An 18,555-nucleotide genomic window follows, 5' to 3' on the forward strand; every position below is an offset into this window, starting at 1 on the left:
GCACCTGGCCGAAAGTCACCACCTGCATCTCGTGCTGTTTTGGCGTTTTCTGCTTTTTTGAGCTTCGGATTTTTTTTTGCAGACACACCACGATTTCTACACGTTTTCGCGCGGTGCCATCGCCACAACGTCGCTGCAACGCTCTGGCTTCGACACAAGACTCCATGGCACCGTAGCTTTCCTGAGGTCCCATTTTTCCTGCCTTCGATGCCCCTTTGGCCGAGATCGCGGACCCTCGCCCCGGCTCGGCCCCTTTCCAGACGATGAAGGAGACCGCGTCGCCGGGCCCGACAGCAACGCTCCCCGACCGTCCGATACTCAAATTCGACGACAGCGACGACAGCCCACTTGACGACCTGAGCTCGACACCATCGGACGGCGAGGAGTCGTTGTCGGGCGCCCCGGATACGCCGGCACCTGCGAAGAGTGCCCGGTCTCCCCAAACCAATGGACAACATGACGGCAGCAACGGGACATCCGCATCGCCCCTGACCAACGGCCACGGCAACGACAACGGCCCGGCCAAGGCCTCTGAGGATGCCGACGACACGCCCGAGGCCAACGGCGATGAACGCCCCGCCAAACGCCAGCGGACACGCGCCGCCACGCCGCCCCCGCCCACCAACGGCGGACGCAAGCCAAAGCCCATCTCGCCGCCATGGAAGAAGATTGGGGCGGAGGGCGTGACCTCCTTTAAGGAGGGCGGCCGCCGCAAGTCGGGCCGCATCAACATGGTGCCGCTGGAGCTACAGTCCGGTGACAAGCGTATCACGCGCCGTGCCGTGCAGTCCCACCAAACAAGCCCTCCCGCCAGACGAGCCGCATCGTCTTCCGCCAACGGGCACGCGACAAGACACGCTGCGTCCTCGTCCTCCCAGCATTCTGCATCGCCTTCGGGAACTGCGGCAGCGTCTCGACGCCCCTCTACTACGACACGTGCCTCCGCGGCCTCTTCCGCACGATCACACCCATCACAACAAACACCGTCCTCCGCCCCGTCTCGACCGCCGTCCTCCCGCCGCGCTGCTGAGCCCCGAACCGCCTCCCGGAGCGCACGACGCTCGTCTCCCATGCCGAATTCACGACGTGCACCGGCCGCCACCGGCACACGCGCACAGCCCTCGCGGTCGAGCCGACAGGCCCGGCCACAGCGCGACGCCGCGGCCCTCGAGATGCCCACGCGCACGACGCCCCGCATCCGTCTCCGAACACGGACCCTCACCATCCCCATTGTGCACCCCGACCAGACCAAGATGCGGCCGCGTCTTGCGCCGACCCTTCCTGAATACTTTGCCACAGCGGACGCCATCCCCGTCGAAGACGGCGGCCAGTTCGCCTCCGAAGACGATCCCCGCATGACCGACGAGATGGCCGCCAGCGAGGCGGCCATCATTGCGCGCATCGAGCGCGAGACGGAAGCGGGCGGCATCCTCACGGAGCCGCGCTGCGTCGCGTTTGAGCCCGAGGCGGTCGAGGAGCCGCCGCGCCAGTGGGCGCACAACGACCACATGGTCAAGGCCGTCGCCAACTTCCGCCGTCTCCTGAGCCTCGAGCAGCAGCGCCACCGTGCGGCGGCCAAGCGCCTGGCGGAGGCCTGCCGCGACGAGTGGGTGCGGCGGCAGCCCAAGTCGGCCGAGCAGATCGAGGCAGAGGCACGGGCCATGTGGATGGGGCGGTACCGCATTGTCATGAGGGCCCTGTTTGGCACGTGGGAGAATGTCCGCCTCGAGATCAACCGGCGCCGCGTGCGCGAGTGGGAGGCCGAGGAGCAGCGGCGCGTCAAGGCGGCGCTGCAAGAGGCCGTCGCCCTGTCCGAGCAGAAGCTGCAGGCGCGGCGCACCCAGCACGACTCGGAAGCCCTCTCCGACGACGACATGCTCGACGACGATGCGGACGAGCTCGACGACGACCTTGACGCCCTCGGATCGCTCTCTGAGCTGGGCGACGCGGACGGCTCTGCCTCTGGCTCCGACGATGATGAGGACGACGACGACGATGAGAGCAATATGTCTTCATCGGACGACGACGAGGGTGACGATGACCAAAAACCCGGAGAGGACGCAAAAGCAAAGGACGATGCAAATGCCTCCGACGAGGGCCTCACACAAGAACAGCTGCGACAAAAGTACGCCAATCTGCCGGACCTCGACGCATCCGACAAACCGGGAAAAGGCGACGCCGGCACCGCCCATGCTTCCATAAACGACGACGAAACCAGTGACGAGTCTGTTGACATGGACGACGATCTTGGCTCATCCGAGATGGACAGCGACGACGACGACGACGACGGTGATGATGGCGATGAGAGCGACGGCGCCAGCGGTTCCGACGGTGACAACGAGACCGAGTCCGACGAGGACGAGCAGGCAGGTGGGCTGTTGGGCATGTTGTTTGGCAAGTCGGAGCTGCAGAAGCTCAAGGCGGAGCCGACGACCGTCAAAGAAGAGGAGATCGACGTGCCTCGGATGCCAGAAGCGCCGGAGCGCAAAGACGACGACACCATTGCGACTCTCACCAATGGCGACACACATGCCGACGAAGACACCCATCCTGTTGTTGCCCCGCTCTACGAGGCCGTTGACGAGTTTGCCGACGACGACGACGATGTCGCCATGGTGGACATGCCGTCGTCGGACGACGAAGCGCCGGCCGTCACCAGCAAGGTCGACTCTGAAACGGTGGACACTGTAGAGCCTGCGGTGTCTGAACCTGCACCTGCACCTGCAGCCGCACCTGCACCTGAACCTGCATCCGCACCGGCCGATACGGAACCTGCCGCCGCCGCCAGCCCCGAGACTGACGCCGTTACAACGGCTGTGAGCCTTGAGCGCAGCCAATCGCCACGTACGCTCGACACGAAGCCGTCGGAGCTTGACACGCCCATGTCCACAGATGCCGACGCGGTCGCGGACGCGACGGTGGACGCAGAAGCTAGCAAAACGCCCGAGGAGGATGTTGTCAAGGATGCTATCGAGGATATGGACATGGACATGGCCGATGCCGACGCCGACGTGCACCCTTCTAATAGCAAAGAATCAGCCGTCAGCCGAAGCGTGTCCCTCGCACCGACGGCCTCTGGCGCGGCACCCAAGACTGAAATCCCTTTCCTTTTGCGCGGGAACCTGCGCGAATACCAGCACTACGGTCTCGACTGGCTCGCCGGCCTCTACGCCAACCGCACCAACGGCATCCTCGCCGACGAAATGGGTCTCGGCAAGACCATCCAGACCATTGCGTTGCTCGCCCACCTGGCCTGCCACCACGAAGTGTGGGGCCCGCACCTCGTGATTGTCCCCACGAGTGTCATCCTCAACTGGGAAATGGAGTTCAAAAAGTGGTGCCCGGCCTTCAAGATCCTCACGTACTACGGCTCGCAAGACGAACGCAAGCGCAAGCGCATCGGCTGGAACAACAACGACATCTGGAACGTGTGCATCACATCGTATCAAATCGTCGTGCAGGACCAGCAAGTCTTCAAGCGCCGTCGCTGGCACTACATGATCCTGGACGAAGCCCACAACATCAAGAACTTCAAGTCGCAGCGCTGGCAGTCGCTGCTGGGGTTCAACACGCAGGCGCGCCTCCTGCTCACGGGCACGCCTCTCCAGAACAACCTGACGGAGCTCTGGTCGCTGCTCTTCTTCTTGATGCCCCCCGAGAACGGCATGGGCGGCTTCGCCGATCTGTCCGAGTTCCACGATTGGTTCCACAAGCCCGAGTCGCAGATTCTCGAGAGCGGCCGCGAAGAAATGGACGAGGAAGCACGCGCCATCATCGCCAAGCTGCACAAGGTGCTGCGGCCCTATCTGCTGCGGCGTCTCAAGGCGGACGTCGAGAAGCAAATGCCGGCCAAGTACGAGCACGTCGAGCTGTGCCGCCTGTCCAAGCGCCAGCGCGAGTTGTACGACGGGTTCCTGGCCCGCAGCGACACACGCGCCTCCCTCGCCTCGGGCAACTACCTGTCCATTATCAACTGTCTCATGCAGCTGCGCAAGGTGTGCAACCACCCCGACCTGTTTGTCGACCGGCCTATCATGACGTCCTTCCGCATGCAGCGCTCGATCCCTGCCTCCTACGAGACGACCACGGAGCAGATGGTGCGCCGCGCGTATGTGCCGCCCCGCGACGCCGCCCAGCACCTGCTGGCACGGGTCAGCCTGCCGTTCCTCAACTTGGTGCCGACGCTGCACGAGACCAGCCTCTCGGGCGGCACGGCCGCCCGCATCCACCAGCTGGCCGTGAACCGCGTGCTGGCGGACCTCAAAGAGGCCCAGCGCGCACGCTTGCCGCAGCCGTACCCAGCCCTCGACGGCGCGACCGTGCAGTCGAACCTTGCCTACCTCGAAAACGCCGTCCGCTGGCGCCGCTACGAAGAGCTGCAGCATGGGGCCTACGTCAACGCGCTCCGGCGCCAGCAGCGGCCCGTGTATGGCCAGTCTCTCCTGAACATGCTGACGCTCGACGTGCAGAGCCGGCCCTTCCGGCCGCGCCCACGCGTCCCGGCGCAGATCATGGCGTGGTTCGAAAACGACTCGTTCCTGCTCCACAATCTGGTGCAGCCGCTGGAGCGCCGGTCCTCCGCCATGGAGATGCTCATCACCAAGTTTGCCTGCGTCACGCCGGCCGTCGTGACCTGCGACATGAACGGCGTGCTCCTCGGCCGCCGCGGCGCCGCGGCCTTTGCCGAGCACGACCTCGTGCTCTCGGCGCCCATCAAGCGCCTGCCGTTCATGGAGCGCCAGCCGCCGCGCGATCCCTGGCACGAGGCCCGCATGCGCCTGACGATCCAGTTCCCGGACAAGCGGCTCCTGCAGTACGACTGCGGCAAGCTGCAGGCGCTCGACCGGCTGCTGCGGCGCCTGCAGGCCGGCGGCCACCGCGCGCTCATCTTTACGCAGATGACCAAGGTGCTCGACATTCTGGAGCAGTTCCTCAACATCCACGGCCACAAGTACCTGCGGCTGGACGGCGCCACGCGCATCGAGCAGCGCCAGATCCTGACGGACCGCTTCAACCACGACAACCGCATCCTGTGCTTTATCTTGTCGACGCGCTCGGGCGGCCTGGGCATCAACCTGACGGGCGCCGACACCGTCATCTTTTACGACCAGGACTGGAACCCGGCCATGGACAAGCAGTGCCAGGACCGCTGCCACCGCATCGGTCAGACGCGCGACGTGCACATCTACCGGCTCATCAGCGAGCACACAATCGAGGCCAACATTTTGCGCAAGGCCTCCCAGAAGCAAATGCTCGACGACGTCGTCATCCAAGAGGGCGAGTTCACCACCGACTACTTCAACAAGATGTCCGTCAAGGACATGGCCGGCGACGTGGTGGAGCACGCCCTGGAGGACGGCACGACGCTCGTGGCCCAAAACGAGACCACGGACGGCATCATCGGGCGGTTCCACGAGAGCAACGCGGCGGCCAATGCGGCCATGGACCGCGTGCTGGGCGGTGTCAACAACGACGCGGGTGGCGGTGGCGGTGCGGTTGGCGGTGGCGGTGCCATGCCAGGCGCGGGCCGCGTGCTGGAGCAGGCCGAGGACACCGAAGACGTGGCGGCCGCGCGGCTGGCCGAGAAGGAGATTCTGCAAGACGACGCCGACTTTTCCGAGAAACCAGCCGGCGCAGGCACAGCGACCGCGACGGCGACCGCTGGTACGCCCGTGCCTACGTCGGGCATCTCCAGCGCCCGCCAGGCGACACCAGCGGGTCTCGGTCTCGGTCTCAGCGGCCCGCTGTTCGATCCGATCACGGGTGCCGAGATCGTGGCGCCGCCACCCCCGCCCGTCGAGAACAATGCCTGGGGTGGCGTCATGCACACCGTGGACGACTACATGCTGCGGTGGATGAGCGTGATGCTCGAGGGCACGGCGCTGGAGCTGCCCAAAGACCGCAAGAAGAGCAAGAAGAAGCGGGGCAAAGACACGCGCAAGCGGTAGACCCAAGACACGGCGCGTTCACACCCGCGGTTGTCATTGCATGTACGGCACATAACATATTTGGGGGGGGGGGGGCTTGGATTCTGGATTGGGTACTTTGGCGTGTCTCTTTGTATTTTCATTCTTTCATACGCTTTCTGTTCGATTTGATGGCATAGTCTCGTGGTTTTTTGGTTGTACTTGTTTTGTTTTGTTTTCCTTTCTTGTACGATGGTTTAGTGGGACACCAAAAAGGATGGGTGGGAAGATTGGCGTTCTCGGTTTGCAAAAAACAATTCATCTCTAATTTAATACTTCATCCACAGTTGCACCCTTTCACACCAACGCAGCAGTTCTTTGGTGCCGTAAGCATGAAGAGTTTGTCACAACGTCGCACAAATCTAATACTTTATACAGTATAAGAAGACCCGCAACTGGTAGGAGAAAAACTGTGGCTTGGAGCCCTGTCGAAATTGTCGTCTGCCGTGCCGCACAACACAACACTACCGTTACATAAGGGAAAGTGTGCCATTGTATTTATTCCACAAAGGTAAGCCCTTGTACGTGACGTCACAGAACGTTGTAAATTACCATCAGTATGAACGACGTTACTGTCTCACAAAACAACATCCACCCTCATTTGAGTCTGGATGGTACTCTGATATGCTGACCAACGACGATGAGTGCGCGGGTGCGTGCGTGAGAACAGCGTCTCACTGGCCGTTTTGTAAGTGAGAGTGTCGAGTACTTTTGGACCTACGTCGTTGACTTCTTGTGAAGATCGTGGCTAGATGTTGCATGCTCGCAACAATCTCGATCCGTAGAAAACCCAAAGAACACGAGCCTTTTGGTTCCGGAGACGATCCCGACCGTGCCTTGGGGTTGACATAACGTTGCTTGTGTAAGACAAGGGTCTTTCGGGCACTCATCCAGGCCGTCCTGTCCATCCTGAACTCTGTATTGTCCAAGCTTTGAGCTATTTTCTCCAGTGTAAGCAATCTGTATTCTGTAGTCAGTAGTCTGCAGTATGCAACCACAGGCTTACACGCTGAGTGGTATCCACCGTCTCATTGTCCAATTCTCACCATCTCGGTCATTTGGGACCATGCTTGGCCTGGCTTTGGTGTATCTTGGCGTTTTTGTCTACTTCGTAGTTGCCAGTGACTTTCTCGTCTCTTGTCATATTTATGGGTTGACGTGTTGTCATCACGGCCTAAGATTGTCCAAGGAGGGTGGATATGCGCTATGAATCGCCGCTTTATGCATGTCTCTCCCGCACAAACCTAAAAGCAAAAGGTGAAGTCCTGTCATCGTGTGAAATACGAGAACGCCCAGCCCAGCTGAAGCTAAGAAAAAAAACCGAAAAAAAAAAAAAAAAAAAAAAAACTTTACCTTCTGCCCAGAAAGAGAGGAGCCGTGAATAAATGGAAACGAAGGAGCCCAGCGAGCCTTACGACGCATTGTGGAAATGGACATTTCACGGTCGACCCTGTTTACTTTCTTTTACCTTTGGTCTATTCACTGGTTGTGATTTCGATGACAATGTCAGCTTTTTCATAACCAGGTCATGTCTCTTGCTTTTAAGGCATAACCCTTGCTACGCGTCTCACTTGCACCGGTATCTAGTATCTAGGTTTGCGAGGTTTCTTTCTACTACTGGTTTGTCGGCGTCTCTTTTCTGACTCCAAGACCGAATGCCTGTCAGACCGAGTTGTTCGTCACTGTGTATCTAACCACTGGAAGGGCTACCAAACGCTCTAGTGGACGGAAATGCGCATGTCCAGTCTTGTTTTCTTTTTTTTTGTTTTCTTTTTTGTTCTTTACTTGTCTCTGTTTTTACGCTGCTTGCGTGCTAAACACCTCCGAGTTTCTCGTATCGACGCAGACTGCTCTGCAGGCTGAGGCTGCAGCAGAGCTGTTCCTGGCGTTCCGGCCAGTCAGCACGCAGAAACCACCCATCGCATCACACCCGCTACTCAGTAGCCGCAGAAAAACGACCAAGGGTGCAGTAGCTTTCCTCGTAATGGAGAATTCTGAAAGAAAAAAAAAAGCAAGAACATCGGAAAGAGGTCGAGCAGTTGCAGCCCACCGCGCATGTCACTGGTGGTGGAGAGCAGAAATAGAACATCAGGCACGTAAATCTAGTGGCTAAAGTCGCCGATTCCATTCATCTCAGCTTATGGCTTTCTGGGTTGACGGGTAGCAAACGGTGGAGAGCTTGTACGGATGCCTGCCAGGACTTTGGCCCGTTGTCGCCTCCCATACCAGTCGTATAGATGACCTTTTGTGGAGTAATAAGGCGTACTTTTGTGCACACGGCAACGTGGCCGACAAGCGTTGATTGACAGACGTCATTTTTGACTGTTGACCACGGAAGCTGTCATCCAGCTAAATTAGTGACGACAACTTAGTGCTGAGTACGTCGTCCTATGCACCGAATACTGCAGTCGATGGTTGGAACATGCTTTGTGAGAATCGTCCGGGAGAGCATGCTCCATAACGCAGCGGAATCAAAAAAGGAAGAATATGAACATATCACGTCTTATCCACGCATCACGCACGGCCATGAGGGACACCATTGCCTCCACCAGTGAACGTTCCCGTTTCGGCATTGGCCAGCTCCTCAACGTCGGTTGGACGGGACGACAGTATGAGACGACGGGATGACAGGTCCTATGTCTTTCTCCATCTCAGTCCACTGCTGTCAGTTTGTGTGGGTTGTGCGTGTGGATTGCCCAGGTGGTGATCGATACGAGTTTGTCTCCACTTCCGTACTTCGCGTCTCTCTTTCCCGCAGACGGAACGGCGGCGATCGAGAAGACGAGGCGAACAAGAAAACAAAAGGGTTGCGGGCTGGCCCACACTTTACGTTGGAACCTGGTCGCTGGGAGCTGGCCATTACGGAGCACTGGATCTATGACCAACCTCACGCAACCCACAAACGTCTGACTAGGATATACACCAGGCACGCACCGGACCAGGTTGTTTGGAAGTTGGCCGTGGATGGACATGAAAGGAGATACAAGGACAGGGACATGGGAGGTGTTATTGTCTCTCGGTGCCATTCCCATGCAAAGTACAACGGCAGGTCTGGCCAAAGTGATCGTCGATGACCGGTGGGCTGGCCGTCGTTACGTGACTGGCCGTTGAAAGACGAGCGATGAGAGGTGCCAGTCGGTTGATCAGACTCGTCGGGCAACGACAGACTGGCATTGGAGACGCCGGATGGCCGCTGCCCAGTCTAGGTCTTGTTTACTTGTTTCTGACCGCCGTCACTGCCCACCGAGAGCACTTCTCATCCATATGTACTCAACACTCTTACTCGACCCATTTAGTCCGTTGATACTGTCGCTGTTACGGCACGAGCACTCCACCAGGTTCAACGAACGTGATGGTGTTGTTGTTGAGCATACATGTGGACTACTACGGTCTATCGTGGACTGTGTAGTCTGTGCTAGTTAGCATTGAGTTCTTCAGAGGACTCTCTATGTAGAGGGAACCAGGTCACATTTCTGTCCAAAATCAAATTCACCGAAAACAACCTTTACGAGGCCAGGTTACACGATACAAGGCGAGCTGAGCTTCTGTTCTCCATCATACGAACATACGAGCATACGAGTATGCGGAAAGAGTGGGACACATCAACGCATGTTGGTGGTAGCCTTTGGATTGCGTGAAAGTGGAGAGACGTGGACGCACCGATGTCGTTTGGCCTTGGTTGATGTCCTTTTTTCTTCGTTTTTTTCTTTTTCTTGATTTTTTTCCTGTAGTAGTTTCCTCGGTAGAATACGACATGCAGACATCGGCCGTATCCAATTGGCATCGACTCGATGGTATTCAGGCCAGTCATCTGCACCTTGGTGCACGTCCCTTCCAGCCTCACCGTCCAGCCTCCGTCTCCATCTTCTGACCTCCGCCGTACCGTGCCCTGTGTCTTTTTTTAGATGCAAACCAGTTGCCATCACTCTTCTCTCGTCATGGCCAGTCTTACCATTCATACTCCTCCAGTCATCTTTGATGCCTCTTGACGTATAAGAGTTCCGTGCGTTCCGGCCTCTCGATCTCTTCTGTCCTCGTCTTCCCTCCATCCCCTCGTCATTCGTTCATCTTCCTCCTTTCCCTCCTGACGTGACTGGGAAGACGAATTTCCCCATCTTCATCTTCCTTCGTCTATCCTCCGTTCTCCAAGACACTCGTTTCGTCCTTCGTTCACCTACCTTTACTTGTCATAACCTCTTTATACCTCTTTCTACTTCTCTGACAACACTCAGCATGCGTTGGTCCGCCATCCTCGCGGTCAGCTCGGCCGCTTTCGGCGCGGTTGCTGTCGCCGGCCCGGCCAACCAGGAGTACAACAACTACTACGACGAGCTAGAGAAGCGCGGTGCCGAACATCACCATCACCATCCCCATCCGCCCACCAGCAGTTCAGTGTGGTCTGCTCCTGCCTCATCGTCGTCTTCGGCCTGGTCCGCTCCTTCCTCGTCATCTTCGCCAGCGTGGTCCGCTCCTTCCTCTTCCTCTTCTGCGTCATCGTTCCCTGCTTCGTCCCCTGCTTCGTCCTCTGCAGCTTCCTCCTCTGCAGCTTCGTCCGCAGCTTCTTCGTCCGCGTCGGCCAGCAGTGCCAGCGCGTCGAGCATCTCCAGCGCGGCCAGCAGCGTCTCGAGCGAGGTCTCCAGCAGCTCTGCCAGCTCTGTCAGCTCTGCGTCGTCGGCTTCGTCCGCCTCGTCAACTTCGTCAGCCTCTTCAGCCTCTTCAGCCTCTTCTGTCTCGTCCGTGTCGTCTGCGTCCGTCAGCTCCACGCCCGCGCCCCCTCCAGCGACCACAACCGTGACCAACACGGAGACCATTGAGACCACGGTCAGCTGCGACACCACGACCTACACGTCGGGCGGCCAGACGTACACGGAGACGCACACCACCACGCTCACCATCCCCTGCCACCACTGCACCACCAAGACCTACACGTCCGGTGGCGCGACCTACACAACTGTCATCCGCACGAGCACTGTGACGGAGAGCTGCATCACGTCGACCTATACGTCCAGCGGCCACACGTACACCACGACCATTACCCTCGGTGGTGGTGGCGGTGGCGGTGGTGGTGGTTCTTACACGACGACCACAGCCCACGGTGGTGGTGGTGGTGGTGGTAGTGGTGGCGGCGGCGGCGGCAGCAGGCCCACAACGACCACGGCCTGCGCCTGCTTCACGTCCACCGCATGTGTCATTGTCGGCCAGACCGTCCAGGCCACGGCCGTGGCGGACTGTCTGCTGGTCGGCGTCACGGTTGTCGACGCCACCATCACCGACTCCGTGCTGGTCGACGCCACCGTCAAGGGCGGCTCGGTCCTCCGCGGCGTCCGCTTCACGGGCGGCTCCGTCAAGGACTCGTATGTCCAGCTCGCCCTTCTCCAAAACGTGACCGTCGCCGACAGCGTGCTGTACGAGGTCGGCGTGCAGGGCGCCGAGCTGGTCAATGTGTCCGGCTACGACGTGTACGCCCAGGGCGCCGTGCTCAGCAACGTCACCGTGTCCGGCGTGGGCTACGTGCAGAGGGCGAGCATCGTCCACGGCGGCTCGTACACCAACACCGATCTCAGCGGTGTGTACGTCGGCACGGGCGCCTCGTTGGGCGCCGGGGTGCAGCTTCAGGACTACACGCTGGCGGACGGCGTGGCCATCGCGGCCGACGTCCTGAAGCAGGGCCAGCGGGCGTGATCCGGCTGAGCAGCTCTTTCGTATCACATATCGTGATGGATGGGGGACATCCCCATCTCACCTTTCGTTACTCTTCGTTGGCGATGATGGTTCTTGGCTGGAGGACCTCATCGACCCTTTATTTTCTCACGCTTTCCTCTTGTTCTCTTTCTTTCTCTTTTTATTACTTAATGTTTTTTTTTTCACAACTGCATTTGAGGCGTTTCACAAATTACAAACAAAGCAAAATCATCCAACAACACGCCACAACCACACCACGGAGTACAACAGCACAACACACACTCCAGTGTTCATCGAGTGGCACGCAATGAAATGCGATGGGTCTCGGAATATGAATAGTACACGTCCCTTTCGGATGGATAAAACACGACACTGGCCACACTGCCGACACGACTCCAATTAGGATACGATAACGATTATGAGACTTACAACTAGTTGGATTACACTCCTTTAAATAATAGATATTACTTTTGATTTACCGCACAGCGATTTGATATTGCTTTTTTTTTCGTATTATTTGTAAAATTTCACCACTACTTTTGGCTCTGTATAGTAAATGCAGGAGCGAACGATGCAGTAGCAAACGGAAAAACAAAAGAAATAAAAAGAAAGTGGGCAGTCTTCAAAGATGAGCCACCATAGCCTGTATGTCGCAACGCCAGAAGAACAAGGAAAACATAGAAAAAAGGCAGCAAAATGGTCAACGGCAATATTGACAGCCTGCTCCTAGGCCTGGTCTATGATAACGGACAGAAAAAAATAGATGTAGACGCGCTCTATAATGAAACCGCCAGACATGATGATAATTACAAAGAAGTAGTCAAAAAATTGAGGGGGGTATTTGGTGCAAGGTCATAACAACGACGACAACAAGGGTCAAGACGTCACGAGTTTTGGGCAGGCTTACGCCATGCCGACCTCGATGGCCTTGCCCTTGACCGACTTCCACTCAATGGCGGCGGAGCCGATCAGTGTCATGGCCGCCAGCGCCGTGCTGACGATGAACGTCTGGGTCAAGGCCTCGCTGTAGGCCAGGATGACGCCGGGCAGCTGTGCCGGGTCAATGACCTTTTGGATGCCGGTGGCACCGGCGGCGAGCACGGTGGCGGGGTCGAGGCCGGGCACGAGCCGGAGGACGTTGGCCTGGAGCTTGTTGGTGAAGATGTTTTGGCAGATGGAGACAAAGAGGGCGCCGCCGAGCGTCTGCAGAAAGACAATGACGGAGGTGCCGGTGGGGACATCCTTGAGGTCGAGGACGGTCTGGACGGCCATGAGGGGCTGCTGCATGCCGAGACCGACGCCGGCGCCGGCAATGATCTGGTAGCCGATCCACTTGCCGGTGGAGATGCCGGGGGCAAAGGTGGTGATGAGGCCGTAGCCGATGGGCATGAGGACGGTGCCGGCCAGCATAAAGGGCGTGTAGTAGCCGACAAAGGTGACGACGCCGCCGGCGACAATGGACATGAGCACGAGCGAGATGAGCATGGGCAGGTTCATGAGACCCGAGCTGACAGCCGAGGCGCCGCGGACGGCCTGGAACCAGATGGGCAGGTAGTAGATGGACGCCAGGAACGCCGCGCCTGTGGCGAAGGAGTACCAGCCGGCGGCCCAGACGGAGCGCTTCTTGATGATGCGCGGCGGGACGGTGGCGTCGTCCTGCTGGCGGTACTGCACGAACAAAAAGGCGAGGATCAGCACGCCAAAGACGACAAACAGGGCAATGATGCGGCCGCTCTTCCAGGCGTAGGTGGTGCCGCCCCACTGCAGGGCCAGCAGCAGGCAGATGATGGCGGGCATGAAGATGGCCGAGCCTATGGGGTCAAAGGGCCGGATCTTCTCCCAGAGGGTGCGGTTGGCGCGGGCGTCGGCGGCGGCGGCGGCGTCGGCGGTCGAGACGCGGGCGGCCACGGGCTGGCCGTTCTTGCGGTCGGGGTCGGTGAAGAAGACGCCAATGACGACGAGGGTGATGGCGCCGATGGGCAGGTTGATCAAAAAGCACCAGCGCCAGGTGACCTTGTCGGTGAAGACGCCGCCCAGCAGGGGGCCGGCCACGGAGGCGATGCCGTACATGGAGCCGATCATGCCCGAGTACATGGGGCGCTTGTCGAGGGTGACGGAGTAGGCGAGGATGATGAGGGCACCGGAGAAGATGCCCGAGGAGCCGAGGCCGGCGACGGCACGGCCGATGATGAGGGTGACGGAGTTCTGGGCGACGCCGCAGATGAGGGAGCCGACCTCGAAGACGAAGATGGCGCCGAGGAAGATCCACTTGATGCTGAAGTAGGTGTAGAACTTGCCAAAGAGGAGCTGGAGGGCGGCCGTGGTCAGGAGGTAGGCTGGACTGTTAGCGAGCAGCGAGCGAAGCGAGGACAAAAGAAAGGGAAAAGCGAGCGTAGCGAGGATAAAAAACAAAAAGAAACTTACCCGAACCGTACCAGCCGACGTCGTTGAGCGAGTGGAACTGGTCCGTGATCTTGGGAATGGCCGTGGCGATAATGGAGTTGTCGAGGGCCATGAGGAAGACGGCCAGGCACAGGGCGAGCATGATCAGGCCGAGACGCGCGCCGGTCGGGTACTCGGAGCCGTCTTCGCGGGTGGCCGTCTTGGCGACGGCGAGGCCGCCTTCGGTTTGGGACTTGGACGTCTCGACCTTGCCGAGGGCGTTGGTATTGGCATTGCCGACGTCGTCGGCGTCCGCGGCGGCGCGGATGGCCGCAACATTGACATTCTCCGTCTCCCGGTCCTCGGCGTCGTTGTCAACCTCGTCCTCGTCGGCGCTGCCCGAGCCACTGGTGGTGGGCAGCTTCTCGTCGCGGAGCTCCTTGTCGACGGAGGCGCGGCTGGGGGCGAGGGTAGAGGGCGCGCGGGAGTTGGACGGCGAGACAGCGCCGGCGACTGTGGCGGCCGGCGCGGCCTTGAGCGTATCGGACATGTCGTCTTGTGGTGTCGCGATTCAGTATGTGGTGACTTGGTGAAACGCTGGTTTTCGTTGTCCAACGCTGGCGGTGATGCGCCCAGACTGCGACAGAAAAGGAGAGAGCAACACAGTCGTCGAGTATTGAACGATATTAAATAACAGCGAGGAAAGAAGTGAAGAACTAGTAACAATAAAAGGAACGAACGAGACAGACCAAAAGCACGACACTACGAGGGGATGTGGGTGTGGCCCTTAATAAATAAAAGCAATTGCAACAAAAAAGAAATGAAAACCGATAATTAGGGGCGATCCAAAACGGGGGGCAGCGAAAAAGCGACGGACAACAAAAGAAAAGAGCAAAAAGAAAAGACTCCGTTGCGCTACGACGATCTGGTTGAGTTGCTCCGTCCCGCGTGCCTGGTTGGGGTCCATTGAAGTTCTCTGGAAAGTGTGTATCGGTGCTCCGCGCATATTGCAATCCAAGCCGCCGCTGTCTTTAGTCACTATTCACTAGCAAACACTCATTTGGACTCATAATTACGAAATACGGTCACATCTTGCACGGCGAGAGGGATCCTGGTTCTCTACGTCGGCTTAGGCATCCACTGAACAAAACTGCAAAGTTCGACACGTTCCCTGGAAAAGGGGACCCGACTGGCAAAAATAAGATTTTTAGGACGTGGACGGGGTGGCGGACGGGTGCAGCCAAGCGAGAGAATTCTGGAGCTGTGGAGAAGAAGACAAGGTCAGAATTAGAGGACGAAGGCCAGAAAAAGCACGCTGTCCGGGCAGGCAGCCAAAGGATAGCGGGAAGAGAACTACGTCGGGGCTGGTCGAACGTCGGACAATCAACACTGCCCGTGTGCTTGGATGGAAAATCGGGGAGTTGTAGAAGTCCGTGGACGAGGCGAGGCGCAAGCAGTTCCAGTTAGGCAAATGCGTGACCGCCGCTTTGATTGGATGGGCGGACAGCCGTCAGCCGTCAAAAATCAAAATTATCGCGTTGTTCTGGGACCGGACCAACGAGCTAACAGATACAAGACGAAAAAGAACAAAGGGTGGTCAGAGAGGACCCAGAAAGGACCAGAAGGGACCTAGACAGAAGAAGAAAAGTCGCCGAGAGGGAGGTGCGCGAAACGCTCAAGCCAACAGACCGAAACGGAGACCCGCCGTTTTGGAAATTCACTGCACGGGTTGCGAGTTGCAAACAAAACAAATAACTTATTCTGGCGAGACATGGACACGAAGGACAGAAAGCGATACAAAGACGGGCGCGTTGCCAAGGCCTGGCTGAGAGGAACGGATGCACATTCCTGTCCGTCAGATGGTTATAGTATGAAAGAAAACTAACGAAAATACTGCAGAGTAACAACTACGATGTATCGTGAGAATGAAAAAAACGTAAGCACGGGAAGGCGCCCGTGATCGACCTACGCGAAGGGGGCAAAAGAGGACTAAAATGCGGGTGATATCGTGGAGAACTAGAAGGCCAAGACGGAACGAGAAAGGGACGAGAAAGGGACGAGAAAGGGACGAGAAAAGGACGAAAAACGGAAACTCCAGGGAATGCTGACTACAAGAGAAAAACTTCTTCCAAGCAAAGGCCCGTCAGCATGGGCTATATGTGCGCTACAGGGGGGCTGGGCTGCGCTTGAGCTTTGAGCATTATTTATAAAAGTTCTCTGTTTGCGCCGTGTTTCGTTGCGTGAAGCAGTGTTGTCTGGAAGTGCCATTAAGACCAGCCGGTTCCTCCCGCAACCACTGCTATGCGCGTGCCTTTGCGCCTTGGGTCTGAGGGCGTGTTTCACCGTCTCGAAGCTGCAACTGTCGTCATGTTGACTGGACATGTCAGACATTGTGTAGGTTTTCCGAATCATTGTGTAGGTTTCCCGAATCAAGTATGTTGCCGCAGAGTGCTTTTTACCGGGTCACAGCACGACTGTCAGCCGCCCTGCCCAAACGACGGCTAGATTAGCCGCAGTCCAGCGACAAAACGGGTTCTGGGTGCCGGTTCCGTGGCAGTTCCGACGCCTTGTTATTGCGGCAAAAGATGTCGTTTTTGGCGCACTTCGTCTGCAGTAGGTGCCAAAGTCGGCCTGATTAAGGCCCGGTCCCCGCCCTGACTTGTCAGCAGGCGGATGAAGCACTGTCTGCCAAAATGGCCCATAGGCAGCCTGACCTGCGTGTTGTTCGTCCAAGCTGATATTTCAAGACTCTTGTCTTGTCGTCTATCACTCAGAATAGAACAATGCTACGACAGTCTGACAACGTGATACGAATTGATTCTGCAAACATTTCATCCGCGTTCGACGAAAGATGCATCGTACACGCCGTACTTGACCTGTTTATGGCCGCAACCACCTGTTGGCTCTCTTGTACTCGGAAACTTTTAGAAAACAACATTCATGGCGATGAAAAACCACAACTGCAAACAATTGCCTCAAACGTCGGTGTTCGCTTACACTGCACCCTCCTTACTTCAACGATGCATGTCGCAGGGTCGGCGCCGGCCAATAGGCGTCTTTCAATTTATTTTGGGGTTTGGATTTGGGTTCGGTCTGCTGGTAAAGGGATCCAGACGCCAGATTCCAGTACCTATACGAATTACCCAAAACCCCATTAAACTCCTTTTTATATTTCCCCCTTTCTTGGCTGCCAGCGGGTCCTTCCCCCTTTCCACCACAATCACGCATGTCCACCACGTTCCCTTCCTAACCAGAGATCTGGATTGTAAGTATTTCGCATGTGGCTTTACCGCGTGGCCGGTCCAAGCTCGCTGCGATCAGGACCGAAAAAGTTTGCTTTCAGTTGGATTCGTCGTTCAACGGGCGATCTTGTCGAGATTTGGCGTCTCGATGGCGGCAACGAAGATCCAAACACGATCTAACAGGTCGAGTCGAGCCTCAAGACAGTTCGTACTCGTCGTAAGACCTCTTTCGTACTCCGGAGACTTTTGCTTTCTTTCGTTCGTTTGTGCTTATTTTATTTTCGTCGTTGTGTGCACTCGGGGCCACGGGCTCGTAGCTGGTCCGAATAGGTGCGTGGTAATATGTCAAGGTTGAAGAAATAAGGAGGCGGATACGGTGATAAAAATGGAGCGTGCCAAAAATATCAATCCCAGCATCACAGCATCACAGCGGCTGCAGGCCCGACAAATGCAAAGTGACACGTCCGCACGACCACGGAACGTGTTGCAGTGGCGCTGGGCTGGGCCTTGTTCATTCCAAGGCCCAAGCTCCCACTCTCACACATAATCTTACGACATGCTAGGTACGGCGATTTCTCGTTTTGGCAACCGCCCACTCGCGTACACCGTGCAGCTGCATGGCTGCAAATCTTATCGTTTCTTTTGATCTCCGTTTATGACTACAATGTAGACACTAGATGTGTCCTTTGTATTTTGTATCCTCGTTATTGGCGTCTGCATGAGATACGCGTCCACCTGCCACCGTGAGACGACAGTTTGGACCGGAAAGGGCCGCCGACGATCGACAGCTGGGCAGGTTGCCGCAAGAGTATTTTGTATGGGGGGCGTTGGTTTTCTTTGGCCTCACCCAAGCGAAAGTAAAGTTCTCACCATGCGCCACCGCTGACTGTCAGTGTCACCGGCGTGTCGGATGATCTCCAAACAGTCCCGGCCGCGGACTTTTCCGGCGCTCCCCGTTGTTCTTCGGTTCGGTAACAACTGCTATGGCTGGCGTCGTCCTGTCACAAGGCTGATAACACATTCGATGGAAGCGCCCAAATTGCGTCGTACTAATAAAACGTTTATGATGGACGCCCCCGACTGTCATCATAGATGCGTACGATGTGATTTGGTAAGCGTTTGCACGTGAGAAAGGTAACATAATTCTGTATTTCTTAATATACGGAGTATGTGTTTTATTAGTCTGTATCTTTTTTTTTCTTATTTTTCTCTCTTATTTTTATTTTTCTTCTTTTCCCAATGATATCCCCTACAGGGCCTACTTTCTGGTCTTGGCAAGAATG

The 18,555-nt window shown here is 57.2% G+C and overlaps 3 protein-coding genes across 3 annotated transcripts; 2 read left to right on the forward strand and 1 right to left on the reverse strand.

Annotated features, from left to right (window-relative positions):
- Positions 1-263: 263 nt before the first annotated feature.
- On the forward strand, positions 264-5,948 carry SPSK_03848 (helicase SWR1; the record flags this gene model as incomplete). The annotated part of the gene is made up of 1 exon (XM_016730663.1): positions 264-5,948. One exon carries the CDS (start codon positions 264-266, stop codon positions 5,946-5,948), a length of 5,685 nt encoding a protein of 1,894 aa, XP_016586034.1.
- A 4,251-nt stretch (positions 5,949-10,199) lies between these two features.
- SPSK_04263 (uncharacterized protein) lies at positions 10,200-11,648 on the forward strand (the record flags this gene model as incomplete). Its single annotated transcript, XM_016731074.1, has 1 exon — positions 10,200-11,648. One exon carries the CDS (start codon positions 10,200-10,202, stop codon positions 11,646-11,648), a length of 1,449 nt encoding a protein of 482 aa, XP_016586035.1.
- Positions 11,649-12,551: 903 nt separating this feature from the next.
- Positions 12,552-14,580, reverse strand: SPSK_04078 (uncharacterized protein; the record flags this gene model as incomplete). Its single annotated transcript, XM_016730889.1, has 2 exons — positions 12,552-13,984; positions 14,073-14,580. 2 exons carry the CDS (start codon positions 14,578-14,580, stop codon positions 12,552-12,554), a joined length of 1,941 nt encoding a protein of 646 aa, XP_016586036.1.
- Between the last annotated feature and the right edge of the window lie 3,975 nt (positions 14,581-18,555).

This window comes from Sporothrix schenckii (genome assembly GCF_000961545.1).
Source record: "Sporothrix schenckii 1099-18 chromosome Unknown Cont47, whole genome shotgun sequence".
In the NCBI taxonomy this organism is placed as follows: domain Eukaryota; kingdom Fungi; phylum Ascomycota; class Sordariomycetes; order Ophiostomatales; family Ophiostomataceae; genus Sporothrix; species Sporothrix schenckii.